This window comes from Dama dama, chromosome 6, assembly GCF_033118175.1.
Source record: "Dama dama isolate Ldn47 chromosome 6, ASM3311817v1, whole genome shotgun sequence".
Taxonomy (NCBI): domain Eukaryota; kingdom Metazoa; phylum Chordata; class Mammalia; order Artiodactyla; family Cervidae; genus Dama; species Dama dama.
In genome coordinates, this window is record NC_083686.1 from 4,705,843 (window position 1) to 4,733,654 (window position 27,812).

The 27,812-nt window shown below is 47.7% G+C and overlaps 1 protein-coding gene across 1 annotated transcript in view; it reads left to right on the forward strand.

The window, feature by feature from the left end:
• The window catches only part of LOC133058671 (epididymis-specific alpha-mannosidase-like), a 43,748-nt gene that overhangs the window by 2,662 nt on the left and 13,274 nt on the right, over positions 1-27,812 (forward strand). Inside the window, exons 3-11 of the mRNA XM_061145549.1 lie at positions 1,560-1,665; positions 9,795-9,967; positions 10,361-10,449; positions 11,240-11,417; positions 17,110-17,308; positions 20,123-20,313; positions 22,139-22,277; positions 23,127-23,278; positions 24,879-25,153. Of these exons, the coding sequence (XP_061001532.1) occupies positions 1,560-1,665; positions 9,795-9,967; positions 10,361-10,449; positions 11,240-11,417; positions 17,110-17,308; positions 20,123-20,313; positions 22,139-22,277; positions 23,127-23,278; positions 24,879-25,153 (1,502 nt within the window). The remainder of the gene's footprint in view (positions 1-1,559; positions 1,666-9,794; positions 9,968-10,360; positions 10,450-11,239; positions 11,418-17,109; positions 17,309-20,122; positions 20,314-22,138; positions 22,278-23,126; positions 23,279-24,878; positions 25,154-27,812) is intronic.

Below are 27,812 nucleotides of genomic sequence, written 5' to 3' on the forward strand. Positions count from 1 at the left end.
AGGCAACTGGCTGAAGGTCACACAGCTTATAGCTGACAGCTGGGTTCTGGGTCAGTATTGTGAATCAAAGCACAGCTCTCTGGGTGTCCATTGGGCAGTTCTTCCTTCTTTTACACGGACATCCCCAGACCCAAGTCACTTAATCCTACTCCCACAGTAAAGTGTCCGCTGGCTAAGACCTAGCCAGGAAATTCAGTAATATGTCCCTGGTAACTAGCAATGATCTCTGAGTTGTTTGGACTGAATCCCAGTGTCTGAATGGTGCCCATCATAAAGCAGGTACACATTTAAAACAGTACATGGTAGGAGTCATTCCACATTTCTCAAATGAATGAACTGCAACGAGAGTACTTTCAGATCAGATACAAGCCACAGTCTCCCAAGAGCATGATGTGCTCATTGTCACAGTCCTTGACTGTATGCTTCTATTCTTCTCTTCTTTCATGGATGTATTTTATTGTTTGCACCATGAGGTCTGTGGGTTGTTAGCTCCCTAGTTAAAGTAAAAAGGGAAGTAACTCAGTCACGTCCAACTCCTTGCAATCCCATGGACTGTAACCTGCCAGTTTTCTATGTACATGGAATTCTCCAGGTACGAATACTTGAGTGGATAGCTGTTCCCTTCTCCAGGGAATCTTCCTGACCCAGGGATCAAACCAGAGTCTCCTGCATTGTAGACAGATTCCCCACCATCTGAAACACCAGGGAAGCTCAAGAAGGGATCAAACTCACATCCTCGCCACTGAAACTGCATCCTACACGCTGAAGTCCCAGGAAATTTCCTTCATTCCTGTATTCTAAAATATCTGTTAGGCAGTCATGTGACAAGTGCAATTTGAAGAGCATGCTACAAATGTACTAGCCTGAAACCATAAAAATTATGAAACAGAAAGTCTCAGAAAGTGCTGTAAATTAAAGGATAAACTCCAGTAGTCTTGCCTGGAGAAGCCCATGGACAGAGGAGCCTGGTGGGGCACAGTCCATGGGGTCGCAAAGAGTTGGACACTCCAAGAAACTGAGCATGAACACATGCACTCGTTACTAATGTGAAAGAGCCTGAGTTTTGATCATAATATAGCAGTTGTAATGATCTTTGTCTCTCAAAAATGACCTGAACTATTCAGATAAAGGCATGCAATTGCTAGCTTGTACTTTCAAATGGTTTAGAAAAAGAATAATGTGTGTAATGACATGGGGGACTGTTAACAGAAAGAGGTAAAAAATATTAGCAATGAGATAATCTGGAGAATGATTTATGGGAGATTTTTGGTACAATTCCTGGAGGTTTTCCATAATTTTGGCATCATTCAAAAGCAAAAGGTGTGAACATATATACCTGTGTATATGCCTGACAAAGCAGCAGCCAGGACCAGGTCCTGTTCTCAGAGATGGACACAGTGCTGACAAGGGCAGACAGTGTTCTGCTATTTGCAGAATAAATGAGGCTGAGGAGTTTGAAGGAAGGACCACAAGATGCTATAGGCATGTGCCCAGAAAAATACAACTGGCTCAGCCCAGGGGATATAACCTGGTCTTTTCTCTCTGCCCACCATGCCAAGGTTCACCAGCTCGTGGCTGAAGGTCGCCTGGAGTTTGTCCTCGGAGGCCAGGTCATGCATGACGAGGCCGTGACCCACTTTGATGACCAGATCCTCCAGCTCACAGGTTTGATTACCCTTCCCCAGACCAGGGTTCCTGGGGCCTCCTGTGGGACTGGGACTGGGTGTCTGAGCCCTCGTCCTGGGCTCCATCCTCCCTTCTCAGCAGGAGACTGACCAGTCAACACTGTGATTGCTGGTACTGTGTCCATGTCTGTGCCTGAGTGCAGGGGATAAGGGTGTGGATTCTAGACAGGCTGGCCTGGCTGTCTCCTGACTCTGCTCATTCCCAGCCCTGTAACCCTGGGCAAGTGATGCAACCTCATTAGGCCTCAGTTCCCTCCTCTGGAAAAGTGCTTGATAGTGATGTAAGATCCACACCAAAGGGGTGTTACTAGGATTAAATTGGGATAATTCCAACAGAGCACATAGTGTACAGTGTGTGGGTCCCTAGTAAATGATCAGTAAATGTCAGATGCCATCTCTGCCATCACCTCACCCACCAGCACCAGAACCAGCACCACCACTAACAGCTCAGCACGTCATTGCATCACTTCTAACACCAGCACCTCCAACACCATCACCATCACCATCACAACTATTACCCCCACCATCACTATCTACACCTGGACCACCTCCAACACCAATGCCACTGCCACCATCACCACCATCCCCTCCATCTCCACACACACTGGCCACTCACAGGCACATTCCTCTCCATTTAACAAGTGTTCTCTACACATATCACCTCACTCACCACTAAAGGCAGGGTGTGCAGAGGGCATCATGCTCTCAGACTCCTTTGCAGAAGAGACACTAAGACTGAGGCTACAAGAAGGACAAAGAGTCAGTGGATGAGCTCTACCCATCAGCACTCCACTAGAGAGGGACTGTGTGTAGGACATCATGATGGCATTTGGCTTTCCTTTCCTCCAAATGTGTTCCTTTTTATGGCTGATAATATTCCTCCTTGGAAGGAAAGTTATGACCAACCTAGACAGCATATTAAAAAGCAGAGACGCTACTTTGCCAACAAAGGTCCAACTAATCAAGGCTATAGTTTTTCCAGTGGTCATATATGGATGTGAGAGTTGGACTGTGAAGAAAGCTGAGTGCCGAAGAATTGATGCTTTTGAACTGTGGTGTTGGAGAAGACTCTTGAGAGTCCGTTGGACTGCAAGGAGATCCAACCAGTCCATCCTGAAGGAGATCAGTCCTGAGTGTTCATTGGACGGACTGATGCTGAAGCTGAAACTCCAGTACTTTGGCCACCTCATGCGAAGAGTTGACTCATTGGAAAAGACCCTGATGCTGGGATGGATTAGGGGCAGGAAGAGAAGGGGACGACAGAGGATGAGATGGCTGGATGGCGTCACCGACCTGATGGACATGAGTTTGAGTAAACTCCGGGAGTTGGTGATGGACAGGGAGGCCTGGCGTGCTGCGTTTCATGGGGTTGCAAACAGTCGGACACGACTGAGTGACTGAACTGAACTGAACTGAATATTCCATTGCATATATGTATCACAACTTCTTTATCCATGTCAACAGATATCTCGGCTGTTTCCATATCCTAGCTAATGCAAATAGTGCTGCAGTGAACATTGGGGTACATGTGTCTTTCATTATTAGTGTATAGGAGTGCAAGGGATTTCAGTTTACTAATTTTATATCCTGTAACTTTACTATCTATTCTAAGTATTCTAAGGAATCCCTTAGAAGCAATGGAGTAGCCATCATAGTCAACAAAAGAGTCTGAAATGCAGTACTTGGATGCAATCTCAAAAATGACAGAATAAGCTCTGTTTGTTTCCAAGGCAAACCATTCAATATCACAGTGATCCAAGTCTATGCCCCAACCAGTAACACTGAAGAAGCTGAAGTTGAACAGTTCTATGAAGACCTAAAAGATCTTCTAGAACTAACACCCAAAAAAGATGTCCTTTTTATTATAGGGGACTGGAATGCAAAAGTAGGAAGTCAATAAACACCTGGAGTAACAGGTAAATTTGGCCTTGGAGTATAGAATGAAGCAGGACAGCGTCTAATAGAGTTTTGCCAAGAGAAGGCACTGGTCATAGCAAACACCCTCTTTCAACAACACAAGAGAAGACTCTACACATGGACATCACCAGAAGGTCGACCCCAAAATCAGGTTGATTACATTCTTTGCAGCCAAAGATGGAGAAGCTCTATACAGTCAGCAAAAACAAGACCGGGAGCTGACTGTGGCTCAGATCATGAACTCCTTATTTCCAAATTCAGACTGAAATTCTGGAGAAAACCACTAGACCATTCAGGTATGACCTAAATCAAATTCCTTATGACTATACAGTGGAAGTGAGAAATAGATTTAAGCAACTAGATCTTGATAGACAGAGTGCCTGATGAACTATGGATGCAGGTTCATGACATTGTACAGGAGACAGGAATCAAGACCATCACCAAGAAAAAGAAATGCAAAAAAGCAAAATGGCTGTCTGAGGAGGCCTTACAAATATCTGTGAAAAGAAGGGAAGCAAAAAGCAAAGGAGGAAAGGAAAGATATATGCATTTGAATGCAGAGTTCCAAAGAATAGCAAGGAGAGATAAGAAAGCCTTCCTCAGCGATCAATGCAAAGAAATAGAGGAAAACAGTAGAATGGGAAAGACTAGAGATCTCTTCAAGAAAATTAGAGATACTAAGGGAACATTTCATGCAAAGATGGGCTCAATAAAGGACAGAAATGGTATGGACCTAACAGAAGCAGAAGATATTAAGAAGAGGTGGCAAGAATACACAGAAGAGCTGTACAAAAAAGATCTTCATGACCCAGATTATCATGACGGTGTGATCACTCACCTAGAGCTAGACATTCTGGAATGTGAAGTCAAGTGGGCCTTAGGAAGCATCACGATGAAGAAAGCTAGTGGAGGCGACTGAATTCCAGGTGAGCTATTTCAAATCCTGAAAGATGACGCTGTGAAAGTGCTGCACTCAATATGCCAGGAAATTTGGAAAACTCAGCAGTGACCACAGGACCGTAAAATGTCAGTTTTCATTCCAATCCCAAAGAAAGGTAATGCCATTAGTTTTCATTCCAATCCCAAAGAAAGGTAATGCCAAAGAATGCTCAAACTACCACACAATTGCACTCATCTCACACGCTAGTAAAGTAATGCTCAAAATTCTCCAAACCAGGCTTCAGCAATACGTGAACTGTGAACTTCCAGATGTTCAAGCTGGTTTTAGAAAAGGCAGAGGAACCAGAGATAGAATTGCCAACATCCACTGGATCATCGAAAAAGCAAGAGAGTTCCAGAAAAACATCTATTTCTGTTTTATTGACTATGCCAAAGCCTTTGACTGTGTGGATCACAGTAACCTGTGGAAAATTCTGAAAGAGATGGGAATACCAGACCACCTGACCTGCCTCTTGAGAAACCTGTGTGCGGGTCAGGAAGCAACAGTTAGAACTGGACATGGAAAAACAGACTGGTTCCAAATAGGAAAAGGAGTACGTCAAGGCTATATATTGTCACCCTCCTTATTTAACTTATATTCAGAATACATCATGAGAAATGCTGGGCTGGGGGAAGCACAAGTTGGAATCAAGATTACCAGCAGAAATATCAATAACCTCAGATATGCAGATGACACCACCCTTATGGCAGAAAGTGAAGAACTAAAGAGCCTCTTGATGCAAGTGAAAGAGGAGAGTGAAAAATTTGGCTTAAAGCTTAACATTCAGAAAACTAAGATCATGGCATCTGGTCCCATCACTATATGGCAAATAGATGGGGAAACAGTGGAAACAGTGGCTGACTTTATTTTTTGGGGGGGGGCTTCAGAATCACTGCAGATGGTGATTGCAGCCATGAAATTAAAAGATGCTTACTCCTTGGAGGGAAAGTTATGACCAACCTAGACAGCATATTAAAAAGCAGAGACATTACTTTTCCAACAAAGGTCCGTCTAGTCAAGGCTATGGTTTTTCCAGTGGTCATGTATGGATATGAGAGTTGGACTGTGAAGAAAGCTGAGTGCCGAAGAATTGATGCTTTTGAACTGTGGTGTTGGAGAACTCTTGAGAGTCCCTTGGACTGCAAGGAGATCCAACCAGTCCATCCTGAAGGAGATCAGTCCTGGGTGTTCATTGGAAGGACTAATGTAGAGCTGAAGCTCCAATACTTTGGCCACCTGATGTGAAGAGCTGACCCATTGGAAAAGACCCTGATGCTGGGAAACATTGAGGGCAGGAGGAGAAGGGGCCAACAGAGGGTGAGATGGCTGGATGGCATCACCGACTCAATGGACATGGGTTTGGGTAAACTCTGGGAGTTGGTGATGGACAGGGAGGCCTGGTGTGCTGCGGTTCATGGGCTCGCAACGAGTCAGACACGACTGAGTGACTGAACTAAACTGAACTTAAATTTACTATATTCATTGATTCCCTCTAGTAATTTTCTGGTGGCATCTTTAGAGTTTTCTCTGTATACTATTGTGTTATCATCAAACTGTGAGAATTTTACTTCTTTTCCTGTCTGGATTCTTTTTTTTTTTTTTTTTCTTCTCTGATTGCTCTAGCTAAGACTTCCAAAACTATGTTGAATAATCATGGCAAGAGTGGGCACCCTTGCCCTATTCCTCATCTTAGAGGAAACGCTTTCACTTTCTCACCATTGAGAGCAATGCTGGCTATGGCTTTGTCATATAAGTCCTTTATTATGTTAGGTTCCCTGGTAGCTCAGACAGTAAAGCATCTGCCTACAATGTGGGAGACCTGGGTTTGATCCCTGGGTCAGGCAGATCCTATGGAGAAGGAAATGGCAACCCACTCCAGTACTCTTGCCTGGAAAATCCCATGAACGGAGAAGCCTGGTGGGCTACAGTCCATGGGGTCGCAGAGTTGGACACGACTGAGTGACATAATTTTCACATGCTTCTTCTATGTCTACTGTCTGGAGAGTTATAATAAATGAATGTACGATTTTGTCAAAAGCTTTTCCTTAATCTCCTGAGATGACCATGTGGCTTTTATCTTTCATTTTGTTAAGATGCTGTGTCATATTGATTGATTTGTCTCTCCTGTGATGGTGATATTCTCTATACTGGACAATCCTTGCATCCCTGAGATAAAGTCTACTTTATCATGATGTATGTTCTTTTTAATGTGTTGTTCAATTCAGTTGGCTAGAATTTTGTTAAGTATTTTTGCATCTATGTTTCCCAGTGATATTGGCATGTAGTTTTCTTTTTTGTAGCATCCTTGTCTGGTTTTGGTATCTGGGTGATGGTGGTCACATGGACTGAACTCTGATGATTTGTTCCTGTGTAATTTTCTGGAATAGTTTGAGCAGGATAGGTAACAGCTCTTCTCAAAACTTTTGACGGAATTTGCCTGTGAAGTTCTCTTGCCATGGGTGTTTGTCTGTTGGAAGATTTTGTGAATACAGTTGGGAATCTGTGCTTGTGACTGGCCTGTTCATACTTTCTATTTCTTTCTGGTTCAGTTTTAGAAAGTGATATTTTTCTAAGAATGTGTCCATTTCTTCCAGGTTGTCCAATTACTGGCCTATATTTCCTCATAGTAGTCTCTCATGATCGTTTGTATTTCTGTGTTGTCTGATATAATTTCTTTTTCATTTTCAATTTTATTGATTTGAGTCTTTCTTTTTTTTTTTTTTGGATGGGTCTGGCTAATGATTTATCAATTTTGTTTAGCTTCTCCAAGAACCAGCTTTTTGTTTTATTGGTCTTTGCTACTATTTATTTCATTTCTTTTTAAATTTATTTCTGTAGTGATGTTTACAATTTATTTCCTTCTGCTAACTTTGGGGTTTTTTGTTTTTCTTTTCCATTTGCTTCAGGTGCAAAGTTAGATTGTTTATTTGATGGTTCCTTTGTTCCTTGAGTAGGCTTGTATTGGTATAAACCTCCCTTTTAGCACTGCTTTTACTGCATCCCATAGGTTTTGAGTCACTGTGTTTTCATCTCCTAGGTCTTGATAAACACTCTCGAGACTTAGTTTTAGACAGAATATCTCTATGGGGGGATGGTGGTTTTCCCACCAGCTCAGAGGACAGGATGAGCTGAGTGTGGGCAGCAGGCCCTGGGGGTGTGAGCTCATCTCCTCCCTGAGCTGACCCGTCCCAGCTGCGATTCTCAACAGAGGCCTGGAAGGGAGGTGGGACACAGGGGGCGTGTCCCCAGCCACCCCACCCTCTGGGAGGTAGCCCAGCTCAGGTCACATGGGGGCTGGGGCTCCCCTAACTGCAGTGACAGAAGCAAATGTCCCCGAGAGGGAAGGACACGGCTGGGACAGTGCTGCGAGGAGCCTGCTGCCCTGGACTCCGGCCCCAGCTCTCGGCCTGTGCCTACCCCCTCCCCCTCCCAATACCAGTCACCCCCTGTCTCCTGGGTGCCCCTCTGTTCCACCTCCCTCCTCTCTGACTCCTCCTCAGCAGAGTTAAAAACTGGAAGGAAGCAGGTCTCTGCAGCTGAGGCAGAGACCACAGTTCCGATGCCCCCTTGGCCCCTCGGGCACCTTGGCCCCTGCGCTCCGGCCCCGCCCTGCATCACTGGGCGGGGAGGTCTTGACCTGGTCTCTGTGCTCATTAGGACGCTGGCTCAGCTGCATGAAGGTGACAGTGACGTGACTCAAGTAAGAGGGAAAGCTGCTTCTCTCAGGGTGGGGGTGGGGCGTGGCGTCTACACTGCGCGCTGCTCTGGGCCATCGGGGTCACTGCTCCACAGAGTAACGGGGCTTCCAGTAGCTGGTGTGTTTCACTCTGTGACCCCACAGCCTGTCCCTGCCTTCCTCGCATGGCTGAAGGTGCCTCACCCCCTGAAATATCATCTCAGTTGGGAAGAGGAGGGGAATGAAGGGAAGAGGGCAGTACATTCTTGAGAAGGTGACCCTGAACTACCCTCATCGCTTCTGGGCACATCCACTGTTCAGAACCTCATCATGTGGTCTGTCATCCTCAGGAGGCAGGGGATTGCAGGCTTCTGCCCTAATTAGGAGGGGCTGTGTGGTTCTGTTACTAAAAGGCAGAGGGGAGAGTGTATGTTGGGCAAAGATTAATTGTTTTATACATTAATCACCTGTTCATCTGGACCTCAGGAAGGTTTTCTAACAGCGTTGAGAAAACCTGAGGTACACTGATTTGTCATTAAGATGTTTACTGCTTCCTTACAAAGAACAGGGAGAATTTACAGACTGATTCTGCAGCCCACTGATGTTTCTCATATTCTCATATCCTCTCCCACATGATCACAGAACGGCTGCCACAGCTCCAGTCATCAGGAAAGCAAAGGGGAACAAGGGGACATTTCTTGCTGAAACTTTTTAAAACAGGAAATGTGTGAATTCTTGCCCTGAAACCCAAGCCAGCTAGTGCCAAACATCTTTTTGGCTATAACTATTTGTACACCCACTTCTAGTTCCCACAGAGATGGAGGAAAGAATCAGGCAGAGGTGGATGATCTTTCCATGACCTGTGACCAGTTATAAGTCATCCCTTGGGTCTGGGTCAGTGTCCCCTGATTGAAGTGAGGATACTGAGTGTGGAATTCAGTTCAGTTCAGTTCAGTTGCTCAGTCGTGTCTGACTCTTTGTGACCCCATGAACTGCAGCACGCCATGCCTCCCTGTCCATCACCAACCCCCAGAGTTTACCCAAACTCACATCCACTGAGGCGGTGATGCCATTCAACCATCTCATCCTCTGTCATCCCATTCTCCTCCTGCCTTCAATCTTTCCCAGCATCAGGGTCTTTTCAAATGAGTCAGCTCTTCATATCAGGTGGCCAAAGTATTGGAGTTTCAGCTTCAGCATCAGTCCTTCCAATGAACACCCAGGACTGATCTCCTGATCTCCTTTAGGATGGACTGGTTGGATCTCCTTGCAGTCCAAGGGACTCTTGAGAGTCTTCTCTTCAGTTCAGCTCTCTTCACTTCAAAAGTGTGGAATCAGTGTCCACCAAGTCAGCAGCCTCAGGCCCGCTCTCCTCAGGCAGACCATATCGGACAGAGTGTGCCCTCAACGGACTACTGAACCCCCGTCTCAGACCCACCATCCCCAGGGCTTCCTCCTCTCCTCCAGCTGCTTCTCCTTGGTCTGCTCTGCTTCCTGAGTCCCCTCTGCTGCTCCCACTGGTCCCCGAGTTCTCAGAGCCCTCTCCAAGTCCAACTGCCTGGCTGTCTCTTTGCAGAAGGGCACAGCTTTCTCTATGAAACATTTGCGGTCCGGCCACGATTCTCCTGGCAGGTGGACCCATTTGGTGCATCTGCCACGACCCCCACCCTCTTTGCCCTGGCGGGCTTCAATGCCCACGTCATCTCCAGGATCGACTATGACCTGAAGGAGGCCATGCAGGATAACCGGGTGAGTGGTGAGCCATATCTACTCATCCACATTCTCACCATCAGAACTGAAAAACGCTGCTGCACCTTTATTGATGGTGATGAGCTCCCTGTGTCTGGGGGCATTCAAGCAGAGTTAGAGAGAGCCTGGCTGGCAGGCCCTGGAAGAGGGTCCTGCCCTGAGGAGGGTCAGATGAAAGTGCAGGCAGGCACCGTCTGGAGGGCCAATTCCTCCACCAATGTGGCTTTGGGAGGTCAGTGGGAATCTAGAGGAGGGGGCAGCAGAGGGACATCTTGACCATGAACCACTGAGAGGAGCGGGTGTGGGCGGCTAGGAGACTCGGGTCAGGTCTGGGGAGGGGAGCCGGACGCCGCGTCACCCCTGGGCCTCACCCTGTTCCCTCCGGGTCTGCAGCAGCTGCAGTTCGTGTGGCGAGGGTCCAGATCCCTGTCGGCGCAGCAGGAAATCTTCACACACGTCCTGGACCAGTTTGGCTACTGCTCGTGAGCACCTGCCTTGGGCCAGCCCCGGTCCCAGCACCCTCCCTCGACCAGCTTAGCCACGCCCCTCATGGCCACGCCCCTTTCCCCTACTCAATGCTGAGGGCACTCACTGAGCACCCATCTTACAGAAAGAACAGCTGAGGCCTGGACACCCAGCCAAGGCCCCGCGGTAGCAGCCTTAGGGCAGCAGGAGTGGCTCAGTACGCAGCACCAAAGCCTCCATGTCCTCAGTCTCCCTGAGTCTGAGGATTTTGTAACACTGCTCTGTCTTTATATAGAATTCTGTAATTCTGTTCATCATGACTTTTGTTGCATTGTTTTTTATTTGAAAAGTGTGAAAATCGCATTATATCGTTACTGAGATTTTTACAAGCACGAAGTTCTGTGTGAAGGTGTGTGTCTCACTTGCTTCATTCTGGTCCCAGCCCTGCTCGGGGTCCTTGGAATCAGAATTGAAGGGCACAGAGATAACCGAAAGAATGAGTGATCGCACGAACTGCTCCTGATCCACGTGGAGGAAGTGGGGCCCAGAGGTGGTGGGCTCCACGGAACAGCTGAAAAACAGGGTTGTAGGGTCACGTGCCCAAGGTCCTGCAGGGCTGAAAGGTGACGCCTTCTGTCCACAGAGCTCTCATCTGCCCACCACCGCTCTGTCCGCCCTCTGATGGGAGACAGAGGCCCCAGGCAGGGTCTGCAGGGCCAGAGGCTGTGGCCTGGCTGAGTCCTCCCTCTTAGACCTCGGGCTGCTGCCCTTCTCAGGGCAGATCCCTAACACTTGTCTCTCTCTCAGCGAGGGATTTTACTGGGATGGCGAACCAGTCTTCCCAGGTCCACCCACGGATGGCCTGTACCCCAGCATGGAAATGCCTGTCACTGAGAACAGCATCCCAAACTTTGCCAGTCTCCTCCTGGGCAATGTGTTGGCTCGAGTCACCTTGTTCCGGACACCACACGTCCTCTGGCCCTGGGTAAGTTGGGGTCCCAGGCCCTGGTTCCTCAGCTCTGTGCAGGGACTGCTCTTATGTGTCCGACCTCAGCACCTGGGTCCACCCCTGGACTGTGTGTCCTGTTCTAGTCAGGCCCGTGTCCATCCAGGCAGTGGGCCATCCCAGCCCCGGCTCAGTCCTCCTGCCCCGAGTCCTCACCCAGTCTACCAGCTCCTCCCCCCATCCAGAATCACCCCCACAGTCTCTGCCTCCAATGCGGTCCCTCCCCCACCCTGGCTCCAGCTCCTCCCCAGCCCTCCCATCCTTTCCCCTTCTCAAAGCTGGGAACAGAGGCCTCGGCCTGAATCCTGGCTCCCAACTCAGGGGCTGTGAGACTGGGAACATGAGCCTCACTTTCCTCATCTGTGAAATGGGGATGATGACAGGACCTGCTCCATTGGCTTGATTTGAGGTCAGATGGGAAAGACACCCTTGGGGTACAGTGCCTGACACCCAGTCACCATTGTGGTTACAGTCAAACTGGATGGAGCACCCCCTGTTCTACATGACGTATGTGTCTCCCCCATTTTCTCTGCCCCACTGGGCACAGGGGCAGTCCCTATTGGGTCCTGTCTACTCATAAGGGACCGAGAGCCAGAGAGGTTAAGGAAGCTTCCTGACGCCACGTAGGTACCTAGCAGGGCTGCTAAGAGGGTGGAATTTGTGCTCAGAGCCGTCAGAAACACTCCCAAGTAAGAAAGCATGTGTGCATGCATGCACCCACAGTCACCGTGCTGCACATTACATCCTCATGGCTTGTTTCTCAGATGGAAACATAACTTCTGCCCTCTGTCAAGCATTTAGCCTACACTGCAGCCTCTGTCTTTGGATCTACCAATATGTTCTCTCCATACATGAAGTTATTTTCCACATATTTTCTGTTTTCCTTTAATTCACGTGTACCTGAGACCATATAGTATTTCATCTTTCTCTGTCTGACTTGTTTCCTGAGCATAATGCCCTCAAGTTCCATCCATGCTGTTGCAAACGGCAGGATTTCCTCTTTTTATGGTGAATAATACTGTGTACATATATGACATGTTCTTGATCTCTTCATCCATTGATGCACATACAGGTTGATTCCATATTTCTAGCTGATTATAAATACAGCTGCAATGAACATAGGGTTGCAGAAGTCTTTTCAAGTTAGTGTTTTTGTTTTCTTTGAATAAATACAAAGAAGTGGGATGACTGAATCACATGGTAGCTCTATCATTAGTTTTTCGAGGAACCTCCACACTGGTTTCCATAATTGCTGGAACAATCTACGTTTAAATCAACAGTGCATGAATGTTTACATTTCTCCTTATCCTGGCATACATTTGTTGTTTCTTTTCTCTTAGATGATAGCCGTTCAATAGGTGTGAGGTGGTACCTCTGTGTGGTTTCGATTTGTTCAACATCTTTTCCTGTGTCTGTTGGCATCTCTGTGTCTTCTTGGACAAATGTCTACTCAGGACCTCTGCCTATTTTTTACCTGGATTACTTTCATTATTACTACTGATCTATATGTGTTCTTTTTATTTCGTGTATTATACCTTTTCAGATTTATGACTTGCAAATGTTTCATTTCATAGGCTGTCTTTATTTATGAAGTTTCTTTGCTGTGCAGAAGACTTTAGTTTGATGTAGTCTTAATTGTTTATTATTCTCTGTGTTCTCTTTCCACGTAATGTCAAATCCAAAAACTCATCATCAAGATTGATGATGAGGAATTTACAGTGTATGTTTTCTTCTGGAAGCCCTTATAGTTCTAGGAGTTACAATCAAATCTTTAATTAGCTTGACTTACACTCAGTAACCTCAGATATGCAGATGACACCACCCTTATGGCAGAAAGTGAAGAAGAACCAAAGAGCCTCTTGATGCAAGTGAAAGAGGAGAGTGAAAAAGTTGGCTTAAAGCTCAACATTCAGAAAACGAAGATCATGGCATCTGTTCTCATCACTTCATGGCAAATAGATGGGGAAACAGTGAAAACAGTGGCTGACTTTATTTTTCTGGGTTCCAAAATCACTACTGATGGTGATTGCAGCCATGAAATTAAAAGACGCTTACTCCTTGGAGGGAAAGTTATGACCAACCTAGACAGCATACTAAAAAGCAGAGACACTACTTTGCCAACAAAGGTCCATCTGGTCAAGGCTATGGTTTTTCCAGTGGTCATGTATGGATGTGAGAGTTGGGCTGTAAAGAAAGCTGAGCACCGAAGAATTGATGTTTTTGAACTGTGGTGTTGGAGAAGACTCTTGAGAGTCCCTTGGACTGCAAGGAGATCCAACCAGTCCATCCTAAAGGAGATCAGTCCTGGGTGTTCATTGGAAGGACTGATGCTGAAGCTGAAACTCCAATACTTTGGCCACCTGATATGAAGAGCTGACTCATTTGAAAGGACCCTGATGCTAGGAAAGATTGAGGGCAGGAGGAGAAGGGGATGACAGAGGATGAGATGGTTGAATGGCATCACCACCTCAATGGACGTGAGTTTGGGTAAACTCTGGGAGTTGGTGATGGACAGGGAGGTGTGGCGTGCTGTGGTTCATGGGGTCGCAAAGAGTCAGACACGACTGAACGACTGAACTGAACTGAACTGTTTGAGTACAGTGTCAGGTAGTGATCTAAACTCATTCTACACCTGAGGATGTTCAGTTTTCATAAGACCATTTCTGGTAGAAGATGTCCTTTCCCCAGTTTATATTCTTGCCCGTTTGCTTTAATGTAATTACCATATACACATGGCTTTATTTCTGAGCTCTCTATTCTATCCCATTGATTTATCTGTATCTTTTTTTGTCAGTACCAGAGTATTTAGCTTGCTATGACTTTGCAGTGAAGTACGAAATCAGGATGTACGATGCTTCTAGTTTTGTTCTTCTTACTAAAGATTGCTCTGACCACTCATGGTCTTTGTGGTTCCCATAAATTTTAGGATTGGTTGTTCTATTTCTGTGAAAAATGTCATTGGAATTTTAAAAGGTTTTGCATTGAATCTTTAGATTGCTTTGGAAAATGCAGCCCTCCTTTTGCAATCTTGAGCTCAGAATATTTTCCCACTTACTTGCATCTTCCTCCATTTCTATCATCAGTGTCGTCTAGATTTTAGTGTACAGGGCTGTCACCTGCTCCGTGAAATGTATTCTTAGGTATTTTACCTTTTTGATGTAACTATAAATAGGATTGTTTCCTTCATTTGTCTTTCTGATGATTTGTTGTTAGTGTGTGGAAACACTAATCAGCAGGGGATTGTGTCTATTGATATTTTTATCCTTCAATTTTAATGCTTTTATTAATTTTAAGATTTGTCTCTAGCATTTTCTATAGTCACTATTTTTATGACATCATTACGGCAGCCATTAGTGAGAATTTTATTTCTTCTGTTCCGATTTCCATGCTTTTTCATTACTAATTGCTGCAGGTCTGATTTATAATACCACATTAAATAAGTGGTGAGTGGGATCATCCTTATCTTTTTCCTGATCTCCCAGGAATAGTTTTACCTTTTATTCCACGAGTTGATGTTGGCTGTTTGCTTGTCATATATGGCCTCTAGTATATTGAGGTAATTTTCATCCACACCCACTTTGAGGAGAGTTTTTATCACAAATGGAATTTGAATTTTGTCTTATGCCTTTTATGCATCTGTTGTGATGATCGTATAATTTTTAGCTCACATTTTCTCACTGATTGATTTGAGGATGTTGAATGGTCCTTGCATTCGTGGAATAAATTCCTTGCATTCTGCTTTATGATGATGCAATATTGCTGTCAAGTATTGTTGATTTTGTTTGCTATTATATTGTTGAGGATTTTTGCATCTATGTTCCTAGGATATATTCAGCTATAATTTTCTTTTCTTGAGGCTTCTTTGCCTGGTTTGGTGTCAGGGTAATCTTGGCCTTGTAAAATTATATTGAAACCTTTCAGTCCCCTTCTAGTTTGTAAAATAGACTAACAAGGATTTGTATTCCCAAATCCTTGATGGCAATACCAGACCAACTTACCTGCCTCCTGATAAATTTGTATGCAGGTCAAGAACAACAGTTAGAACTGGTCATGGAACAATAGACTGGTTCCAAATTTGGAAAGGAGTGCGTCAAGGCTATATATTGTGACCCTGCTCATTTAACTTATATGAAGAGTACATCATGTGAAATGCCAGGCTGGCTGAAGCACAAGCTGGAATCAAGATTGCTGGGAGAAATCTCAATAACTTCAGATATGCAGATGGCATCACCCTTATGGAAGAAGTGAAGAGGAATTGAGGAGCCTCTTGATGAAACTGAAAAAGGAGAGTGAAAAAGCTGGCTTAAAACTCAACATTCAAAACACTAAGATCATGGCAGCTGGTCCCATCACTTCATGGCAAAGAGATGGGAAACAATGGAAGCACTGAAGAACTTTATTTTCTTGGGCTCCAAAATCACTGCAGATGGTGACTGTAGCCATGAAAATAAAAGATGCTTGATTCTTGGAAGAAGAGTTGTCACCAACTCAGAAAGCATATTAAAAAGCAGAGACATTCTTTTGCCAACAAAGGTTCATCTAGTCAAAGCTATGGTTTTTCCAGTGGTCATGTATGGATGTGAGAGTTGTACCATAAAGAAGGCTGAACACTGAAGAATTGATGCTTTTGAACTGCGGTGTTGGAGACAAATCTTGAGATTCCCTTGGACTGCAAGGAGATCAAACCAGTCAATTGTAAAGGAAATCAGTCCTGAATATTCATTGGAAGGACTGATGCTGAAGCTGAAACTCCAATACTTTGGCCACCTGATGCGAAGACCTGACTCATTGGAAAAGACCTTTATGCTGGGAAAAATTGAAGGCAGGAGGAGAAGGGGATGACAGAGGAGGAGATGGTTGAATGACATCACCAACTGGATGGCATGAGTTTGAGTAAGGTCGGGAGTTGGTGATGGGCAGGGAAGCCTAGTGTGCTGCAGTCCACGGGGTCTCAAAAAGTCAGACACAACCGAGTGAATGAGCTGACTAAACAAGGATTTGTATAAATTCTTCTTCAACATTTGATAGACATGGCCACTGAATGTTGATCTTTGCTTTCTTGAGGAGTATTTGGATCCTGGTTCAGTTTGGTTCTAGTATCCATTTGTTCAGGCTTTCCATTTACACATCATTCAGACTGGGCAGGTTATATATTTCCAGGAATTTATCAGTTTTTCTACTTTGACATCTTTCTGAGGATGCTATTAAGGTCAGTAAATTCAAGCAAGCCATTCTGTTTTAATTCCTGTTTAGTATCTTATCATAATTAAGGTTCTTGATAACTAAGAGCAGTGCTGGGATTAAAGAAACTGTCAGGAGGTGGAATCTGTCAGACACAGAAAACCAAAACCTAAATCATCACACTTATGTGGAATTTTATAAAACCAGTCTCATAGAGAAGGAGATGAGATGTTTGGTGGCCAAAGGTGGGACTGGCGAGTGTGGAGAAGTGGGGGACTGTTTGGAACGGGCACAAACCTGCAGCTGTCAGACCAGCCAGCGCTGGGGAACCACCCGAACACGAAAGAGAGGAGGACACTCACAGCACAGGCCTGGGGCCGTGCCCGCCGCGGGGGGCAGGGGTGGTCCTGGGGAGAAGAGGGGCCCTCCCTGTGCAGGCTGGGCTCTGCACCCAGAGGCGCAGGGCATTGCTTCTGTCCCCCGGCTGCAGGGATGTGACAGGCAGTTCTTCAACGCCTCGCTGCAGTTCACCAACATGGACCGTGTCATGGAGGAGGTCAACAAGTTCACCTACCAGCACGGCGTCTCGATGGAGTACGCCACGCTGGGCAGCTACTTCCGGGCTGTGCACGCGCACCAGCTCTCCTGGCCGGTCCGAGACCAGCGAGACTTCCTGCCCTATTCCTCGGGTAGGAGCCTCTGGGTGGAGGGATTTGGTGCCAGGGAGGAAAGGGGCCCCCAAACGCGGTGCCTGCTCAGGCCTCTGCTTGGAGCCTGCTAGGGACCCTGGGGGAGCTGCAGGCCCTGACCCTCCTGCCTGACCCCTCCACACTCTGCCGGATTCCAAGCTCCCGGAGCCTCTCACGCTGGCCACAGGCAGCAGGTCCCGCCTCTGCCTTTTACTCCAGTGCTGCCGGAAGGACTGCCCCGCGCCCACCTTCGCTTCCCACAAAGTCCTAATTGTCCTGGAGTGTCGCCTCCTCTCATCCCCAGGTGGTGCTTGTGGTAAAGAATCCACCTGCCAATGCAGGAGACACAGGGATGCGGGTTGGATCCCTGGGTAGGGAAGATCCCTCAGAGGAGGAAATGGCAACCCACTCCAGGATTCTTGCCTGGGAAATCCCATGGACAGAGGAGCCTGGCAGGCTACAGGCTACAGTCCATGGGGTTTCAAAAAGTCAGACACGACTAAAGCAACTTAGCACGTTGGAGAAATAGCTCCAATGGAAGACACTTGAGAGTCCCTTGGACTGCAAGGAGAGCCAACCAGTCCATCCTAAAGGAAATCAGTCCTGAATATTCATTGGAAGGACTGATGCTGAAGCTGAAACTCCAATACTTTAGCCACCTCATGGGAAGAGTTGACTCATTGGAAAAGACCCTGATGCTGGGAGGGATTGGGGGCAGGAGGAGAAGGGGATGACAGAGGATGAGATGGCTGGATGGCATCACCGACTCGATGGACATGAGTTTGAGTAAACTCTGGGAGTTGGTGATGGACAGGGAGGCCTGGAGTGCTGCAATTCATGGGGTTGCAGAGTCAGACACGACTGAGTGACTGAACTGAACTGACTGAAGGGGTATGGGCATGGAGGGGAGACTGCAGCCAGGACCCCATGAGCCAGAGCAACCCAGGGACCCTGATCAGTCCCTACCTCCCAGCCAGGTTTGCCCAGCCCTAGGTCCATGGTGGGATCACTCAGCAGGACAGGTCGTTTTAAGAAGGGAGAGGTGAGGTATGTGTTTGTCCCCACGGACAGTTAGGAGACCCAGGCTCACAGCAGCATCCACAGGCTGAACATCCCCCAGGGGATCTGGGTGCCTGAGCTACGCCTCTCCGGGGCCTGGCCCCTCCCCGCCCTCACCATTCAGTAGGCACGGTGTCTCAGCAAGGTTGGCCCCAGGCAGTGTCTCAGATGCTCACCTGGGTTGAGATCACAGCTCTTGCCCCCACGGGCCGGATGGCTTTGGGTGAGTGATGTCACCGGTCTGAGGCTTGGTTCTGTCATCTGTGACATGGATTCTAGGAGGACTGGAGGGACTCCCACATGGTGATTCAAATACAACCACTTCCCTTCTCATTTCCTTCCCTTCCGAAGAGACAGCAGGGTGGGCCCCCAGCTGCAGGGCTGGATCCGGGCTGGGTGCCACCCTGACTGCCCCAGACCTGGATTTGCAGTGCCTCTCAGGCCTTGGTCTTCTGCCTGAGTGGTGAGAAAGAGGAGCTACATACCTCTCAGGACACTTGCCCTGGGACCTCATGAGACTGGTGGAGGGCTGGCTCCTGGAGTAGTTGAGGGCCTGAAAGTAAGTGAGCAGGGTTCCAATTGAGGTGGGTGTGACACTGTCCTGTGGGCGTGGTCACACAGGAGGTGGGAGGGGAGAGAGGGTGTGGGCGGGGTTACAATTGAGGTGGGTGTGGACACTGCTGGGTGGGCGTGGTCACACGAAATGGGAGGGGATAGAGGATGTGGGCGTGGTTACCAGGAGGCAGGAAGGAGTGTCTGGTCTGGGTGGGAGGGTATGCTGAAAGGTCCGGTGAAATGCGAGGTGGGTGTGGCCACTTAGCCTTCCCCTGGAGAGGCACGGTTTAATCAGAGACTGAACTTCGAGGAGGCTTGGTCCTGACCTGAGCGCAGGGGGATCTATGTAGCTTTGACTAGTTGGGTCTGTGCTTGGAGCTGAGGCTGGGGTCGCCGGTGCCCTGACCTCCGTGCTCAGCTTCCGGGAGGAGCTGTGGAGGGTCCCTGCGTCTGGCCCCTCAGGATGTAGCCTTTCCCCAGTCCTGGCGGCTTCCCTTCCCAGTAGAGCCAAGGTCCTCTAAGGGAAGAACCTAGAATGGAGGCACAACCCAGCCTGGGGAGGAGGCAGGAGGAGGGAACAGCCGGGAACCCTGAACCACTTGCTGAGACCCATCCCAGCCACAAGGTGCTCAGACTCTTGCCCCTTCCACCAGCCTCACACTCTTAGTCCAGGGTCAGGACGGTGGCTCCAGGGCTCTCACAGCTCCCAACCCCTGCCATCCTTCCCTGCTGAGCGTCCAGAGAGAACTGCTGAAATGCATGCCTTCCAGGAACCACCTTATCTCCAGAGGCACACAGGGGCTGCCAGCACAACAGCCCTTCCCCTCTGGGTCCTGCCCCCTGGCCCTCATCCCTCTGCTAACTCCCCTGAGGTACTCAGGGCCTTTCCCCACAGGCCATGCCAAGGGTTGAGGTGCACACTGGGATTCTTGTCCTTGTCACAGTCCTTCAGCACTCGGGCCTCTCCAGGCCTGCCCCAGCCCAGCCTGACCCTGCCAGCTGCCCAGGCCTTCCAGGGATCTTGTACCACTGCTGACCTGGCTGGACCGGGAACCCTGAGATCACCCCCTGGCCTAGGCTGTGTCCCTGGGGACCCAGGCAGATCCGTCTCTGACCTCATCTTCCTCAGCATTTCCCAGGTGGGGATCAGGGGCCTCTGTGGGCAGGCCCTCCTACCCACTCCTGACCTGTTGCTTCTAGAAATATTTCACGCCTGGACCGGATTCTACACTTCCCGAAGTGGTCTCAAGGCGCTGGCAAGGCGAGCCAGCGCTCTGCTCTACGCCGGGGAGTCCATGTTCACACGCCACGTGCTGTTGGCTCCGCACCCAAACCTGGACCCGGCCTGGGGCCTGCAGCAGCTCCAACAGCTCCGCTGGGCGGTCTCCGAGGTAACGCAAGGCCTCCCAAAGACAGGACAGGATTGGACCCTCCTGGGCTGTGTGCTTCCCCCTCTCTAGGTCAGCACACCTCCCAGTCCCTGTTCACTACAGGTCCACTTTACAGATGAGAACACTGAGGTCGCCTTGGTCACAAGATCTGTGCATGTTGAAGCTGCCTCAAGGCTAGGACCATGGCCTGCCAGGGTGCAGCTTGTGCTTCAGTAAGACACAGGGCCAGATTGACCCAGAGGGGAAGGGCAAGGTGGAGAGGCACTGATGTTCAACAGTCCAAGGCTGGGCTCAAACCTCAGCTCAGTTCTGTGGCCTCAGGCTACTGAGTTTCCCTCTCTGATCTCTAATTTCCTCCTTGGAAAATGAGAATCCTATATCCAAATCAATAATACACATAAGTTGTTGGGCTCTGTGCTGCCACAAAGGAAGTTGTTCATAAATCTGCATCTTACTTGTCTCCACTGTACCGATGGGAAAACTGAGGCCGAAGATCTCCTACAACTTGTCTCTTCACTAGTCAGAAATGGGCCACACTGCCCATGACATTCATAGCCACTAAAAAGAATTGCTGGCAGGACTAGTCATTGTGCAGGGGGTGAAGGGGATTGACTTTAGTATCTATCAGAGTGGTTGGCCATGTGGCTTCACCTCACAGGGACTCAAGGTTCCTTTCTGGGAAGAGGAGGTCATCCAACCCTACGTGGTACAGACAAGTAATAGGCCATGTGTGGGGCTTTTCTGGAGCAGGTTATCAGCACTTATTGAAAGGTTGTTGCTGAACCATGAAAAACACCGGATTCTTGTCCTCTGGATGAGAAGAATTCAATCTGGGGCCAGAGACGAGGCTTGATCACTCAGAGCTTTTGTGTAATAAAGTTTTATTAAAGTATAAAAGAGATAGAGAAAGCTTCTGACATAGACATCAGAAGGGGACAGAAAGTATCCCTCTGCCAGTCTTTAGCTGGATGTTATATAGCTACTAGAAATCTGCTAGTCAGAGAAAGGAAATGTCTCAAAACTCAGAGAATGGCACCAGGCCCCTCCCCCACAACATTCATTGAGATAATATTAGCACCAGGTGAGTCATCCCAGGCCATGAAACAATTGACATGACTGTTGAAGAAAGGCAGATTTTTATGCACATATACAGTTTCATTAACATAGATTAAGAGAAGAATGTAAGAGTATAACATACTGGTTTGTCAAGTGGGTTCTGAGTCCTTAGGGGGAACCAACTAGAAGACAGAGTCTAGGGTAAATACATAGTACATGAACATAGCTTAAGACAAACATTTCCATAAGAAAAATGCATTGGTTAGCTCAAGGTTGGAGAAAAGGTAAGTTCAGGTGGAACCAGGTATCATTATGGCAACACAGAATTTTAAGAGAAACCTCTTTTTAAATTTGTATAGAGAAGGGGAAAAAATATAACACTAGTTTTTTTTCCTCCTGCCCCTTAAGAGAGAGTTAAAAATGTCTGACATTCCTCCGTTTGGAGACCCCTGACCTTCCTACTTGTTACCCTCTCATTATGGGATGACTGGGTCATGGAGGGAAGCTGGGGAGGGCCCTTTCCAGAAGTCAGTTTTCTGTCCAGGGTCAGAGACACATTATGTGTTTTCCCAAGGTCAAAAACACTTGGGCAAGTTCATCAGCCTCTCTGACCTCAGTTTCCTCTTCTGTAAAGTAGGAGGAACCCCCAATTCTCCAGCAGCACCTGCTGAGAGGGAAGGAGAGTCAGGGCCCAGTGGGTGTGAGGACAGCAGATGCTGAGCAGAGGCCGGCCTGACCCCACTCTTGTCCTGCTCCTGCGGGGGCCCAGGTCCAGCACCACGACGCCATCACCGGGACTCACGCCCTCAAGGTTGATGGCATGTTTGTGGAGCACCTGAGCACCGGGATGCAAGGGGTGCACACGCTGATGGCCTCCATCATCCAGGACAGGTCTCCAGCCCACTCAGGTAAGCAAGGCCCCTGGGGGCACAGTGGGCTATGGTGGGTGTCCGCCCGGTCACACTGCCCAGCTCTGCCCTCTGCACTGTGTCTGGGTACAGTCCCATCCTGCCTTCAGAGTCTGGGGACCGGGGGTGCAGCATCCAGGGACTCTGCCCATGCAGACTGGTGTCGGGAGGGGAAGACTTTCTCAGTAAGGGACTTAGAACTGTGTTCTTCCGTTTCCTGGTGGGGCCGGCTATTCCCATGAGCTCAAAAGGGTGACTGACTCCCCAAGTGAGGTGGAGGTGGAGACCCCAGAAAGGCACCCAGCCATGGGAGCTGCCCATGCAGATGCCAGGGACTGGACAGTGTGTGCAGTGTCCAGGGAGCCGGGAGTCATCAGACGTGGTCTTATCCTGGGGCACGTGGGGTGGAGGATGGAGCATAAAGAGAACCCAGGTTCATACCAAAGAGACCTCCAGTGCTGACCTTGGTGATTGATCTTGACCCTTCAAGCTCCAGAGAATTCTGTCTGTACATTGCCAAGCGCTCAAGTTTTGGAGGCAGACCTTAGGACATGGGTCACCTTGGACCCCTAACCCTTCACTCTGGACCTCAGTCTTCTCACCATTAAAGTGGGCTAACAAGGAGAGATGAGTGAGGAGCTCAAGGACCCTCATCTCTAGGGGCATGCTCCCCCACCCCGCCTGGGAACCAGGACCCGACTTGAACAGATGAGGAAGGGGTTGGATGTCAGAGCCCGTGTGTCTGCCTGTCCTTCCCCCTGGACTCTGCAGGGCTGGTCTCACCTGCCTCAGTTTCCTTTGTTCTGAGGGGCACCAGGGATGAGGGGTGGGTCAGGTCCAGCAGTAGAGCCTGTTCTCTGTCTGCAGGCCCAGAGCCTGGGGGACGCCTTGCGGTGGTCTACAACCCGCTGGCCTGGACAGTCACCACCATCATCACCCTGACTGTGGACTTCCCCAGTGTCAGAGTCACAGATGAGTCAGGCCGCCCCGTGCCTGCACAGGTAAGGGGGACATCCCATCTATGGTGCATGCCCTGTTGCTGCCCCTGCTCTGGGCTGAGCGCCCAGAAGTGGGCATCTAAAGGGAACATGTGACAGGCTGCCCTCACTGTGAGGACAGTGTCATAGGGGTGAGTCACCATCAGGGTCAGTGGACCCACCCAGAGGCCTGACCCTGGGCTTTGGGCATCTGAGTTGATCCGAAGTCTGCTCTACTGTTCCCACCAAGGAAGGTTTCATGGTATCTTCACCTCCATGGTATCACGTGGTACCATCTACCCACTGTCCAGCTCCCCATTGGGCATATATATATATTCCTGTGTAAAATTCTACTTCTCATGGGGAAGCCAGTAATAGTCCTCACTGTGCATCTTTATGAACGTGCTGTGTTAGGGGCATGCCCTGGCTATGACACCCAAATCCTGTGTGGTCGTTCCTTCCCAGACCTGGAGCTAGACTTGGTTCTAGAGGTGACCCTACTGTCACCAAGCCAGCACTTCCTTGAAGAGGTGGGAGAGGTAATGCCATCAGTCCGCCATTCAGCAAACACTCCCGATGTCTGTTCTGGGCCTGGCCCCAGATGAGTGTTCATCTCTGGACTCTGGAGCCATCCTGGGATTCGTGGAACAGACACAGAAATGGACAGTTAAGGCATGGGGTGATGACCTGGCCGGCAGGGCAGTGATTCTTAGCTGAGACAGATGAGGAAGATTCCTCTCTGTCATGGTTGGGAGACACGAGGGTGTTGGGTTGAGTAGGCCCAACACATAACATGCCCCTCCCCACCAATAGGCACCACCCACTAAGTCTAAATGCTCTTAAATACTACTGAAAACCTAGTACGTGCCAGGCTTTGCTTTAGGCACTGGAGAAACTTTAATAATCAAGTAGACAATAATCCCTGTTCTCAGGGGGCTTCTATTCTAGTGGGGGATCCAGGAAAGAAGAAAATAAGAAAGTGTAGGAGTGACAGATGACAATTGTGGTGGAGGAAATCCTTCAGGACAGGTTTGGGGTGTGAGGTAGCAACAGGTGTCTTCTTTAGCTCAGAGAAAGGCCGTACTGGAGACTGTGAAGCAAAACATGAGTTTCTTCATAGATCCCCCAATCCCTCCGCACAGGACTCAGAAATGACACTTGTTCCCTAGAGAGTGAAGGACCTCTTGCATGGACATAGTGTCCTCATCTAACTCCCTTCCCTGAATCAGATTACACGGAGATGGAAAAAGGCCTGCAGGACAACCTGGAAACCTCCCTTCTTGGGGAAACTGGAGGATTAAGAGACAAGGGAGCCCCCTTCAAAGAGGTCGAGGGAACAGCGTGAGCAGTGGCTCAGAGGCACGAACAGGAGGGCGTGTGGGAAGAGGGCAGGTGGTTTGCAGCCACGATGGAGAAAGAAGAAGGAGGGAGAAGAGGTTGGACCCGGTTGAGCAGGGAGGATGCAGGAGAGGAAACCAGCTCAGCCCAGTGATGGATGACCCAACTGTCCCTGTGCAGAGCAAGCACTCCATCCACTAGGTGTGCAAGCCCAGGGTTTCCAAGGAGACTGAGGCATCTTCCATCCCTGACATCCATCATTCATCTTGTCCCTCAGGTCTTCCAGGTCCAGCGCTCGAAGAAGATGCCCTCTGCCTATGACCTGCACGTGCTGACCACGATCCCAGGACTCAGTTACCGGCACTACAGCATCCGGCCCAGCAGGAGCTCCCAGGAGGACACTGGGGAGACTGCACCCTTCGTGGCCAGCACTCAGCATTTTGGACACAGACTCAGGACACATGGCGGACAAGTGGGCTCCCACCTGGTGCCTGTGGAGAATGACTGCTACACTGTGTTCTTGGACACAGATACCAACCTGATGCACAGCATCTGGGAGAGGTGAGGTGCAGTCATCGCTGCCTCTGAAGCCAGGAGGACCCTGGGCCTGGGCAGGTAATGCCCCACCTGGGTCTCCATTTCCTCAGCTGCAGGGCGAAGGTGTGATGGTGGTGAAGCTCCCTGTAGTGCAACCAGGTTTATGTCTAGTTATGGGAATCTAAGCCAGGTCCATACAGCCTTTCTTGAACTTGTTCATTCCAGAGATTTTAATCCTCAGAAAATGGGGTATTTACTAACACACCCTGGGAAAATATACTAATCATGAGATCAACTTTTTAAAACTGAGAGCCACATGAAATCCATCTATTCACCCACAGTCCCATCCACCATGCACTCACACAACCACTTATCTATGCATCTAACCTTCCCGGTTTCCATCCGTCATCTGTCTATCCTCCATCCACCCAATCATCCATCCATCCATCCATCTTTCTGTTGATCCACCTTAAAGCTTGTTGCTGAACCATGAAAAGATGCTGGGATTCTTGGCCTCCAGAGGAGAATTCAATCCAGGGCCAGAGACGAGGCTTGATCGCTCAGAGCTTTTGTGTAATAAAGTTTTATTAAAGTATAAAGGAATCATAAGAGACTACTACCAGCAGCTCTATGCCAATAAAATGGACAACTTGGATGAAATGGACAAATTCTTAGAAAAGTATAACTTTCCAAAACTGAACCAGGAAGAAATAGAAGATCTTAACAGACCCATCACAAGCAAGGAAATCGAAACTGTCATCAAAAATCTTCCAGCAAACAAAAGCCCAGGACCAGATGGCTTCACAGCTGAATTCTACCAAAAATTTAGAGAAGAGCTAACACCTATCTTACTCAAACTCTTCCAGAAAATTGCAGAAGAAGGTAAGCTTCCAAACTCATTCTATGAGGCCACCATCACCCTAATTCCAAAACCAGACAAAGATGCCACAAAAAAAGAAAACTACAGGCCAATATCACTGATGAACATAGATGCAAAAATCCTTAACAAAATTCTAGCAAACAGAATCCAACAACATATTAAAAAAATCATACACCATGACCAAGTGGGCTTTATCCCAGGAATGCAAGGATTCTTTAATATCCGCAAATCAATCAATGTAATACACCACATTAACAAATTGAAAGATAAAAACCATATGATTATCTCAATAGATGCAGAGAAAGCCTTTGACAAAATTCAACACTCATTTATGATTAAAACTCTCCAAAAAGCAGGAATAGAAGGAACATACCTCAACATAATAAAAGCTATATATGACAAACCCACAGCAAGCATCACCCTCAATGGTGAAAAATTGAAGGCATTTCCCCTGAAATCAGGAACAAGACAAGGGTGCCCACTCTCACCACTACTATTCAACATAGTGTTGGAAGTGCTGGCCACAGCAATCAGAGCAGAAAAAGAAGTAAAAGGAATCCAGATAGGAAAAGAAGAAGTAAAACTCTCGCTGTTTGCAGATGACATGATCCTCTACATAGAAAACCCTAAAGATTCTACCAGAAAATTACTAGAGCTAATCAATGAATATAGTAAAGTTGCAGGATATAAAATTAACACACAGAAATCCCTTGCATTCCTATATACTAACAATGAAAAAACAGACAGAGAAATTAAGGAAACAATACCATTCACCATTGCAACAAAAAGAATAAAATACTTAGGAGTATATCTACCTAAAGAAACAAAGGACCTATACATAGAAAACTATAAAACACTGATGAAAGAAATCAAAGAGGACACAAACAGATGGAGAAACATACCGTGTTCCTGGATTGGAAGAATTAATATTGTCAAAATGGCTATTCTACCCAAAGCAGTCTATAGATTCAATGCAATCCCTATCAAGCTACCAACGGTATTTTTCACAGAACTAGACCAAAGAATTTCACAATTTGTATGGAAATACAAAAAACCTCGAATAGCCAAAGTAATCTTGAGAAAGAAGAATGGAACTGGAGGAATCAACCTGCCTGACTTCAGACTCTACTACAAAGCCACAGTCATCAAGACAGTATGGTACTGGCACAAAGACAGAAATATAGATCAATGGAACAGAATAGAAAGCCCAGAGATAAATCCACGAACCTATGGACACCTTATCTTTGACAAAGGAGGCAAGGATATACAATGGAAAAAAGACAACCTCTTTAACAAGTGGTGCTGGGAAAACTGGTCAACCACTTGTAAAAGAATGAAACTAGAACACTTTCTAACAGCATACACAAAAATAAACTCAAAATGGATTAAAGATCTAAATGTAAGACCAGAAACTATAAAACTCCTAGAGGAGAACATAGGCAAAACACTCTCCGACATAAATCAAAGCAAGATCCTCTATGACCCACCTCCCAGAATATTGGAAATAAAAGCAAAACTAAACAAATGGGACCTAATGAAACTTAAAAGCTTTTGCACTACAAAGGAAACTATAAGTAAGGTGAAAAGACAGCCCTCAGATTGGGAGAAAATAATAGCAAATGAAGAAACAGACAAAGGATTAATCTCAAAAATATACAAGCAACTCCTGCAGCTCAATTCCAGAAAAATAAATGACCCAATCAAAAAATGGGCCAAAGAACTAAACAGACATTTCTCCAAAGAAGACATACAGATGGCTAACAAACACATGCAAAGATGCTCAACATCACTCATTATCAGAGA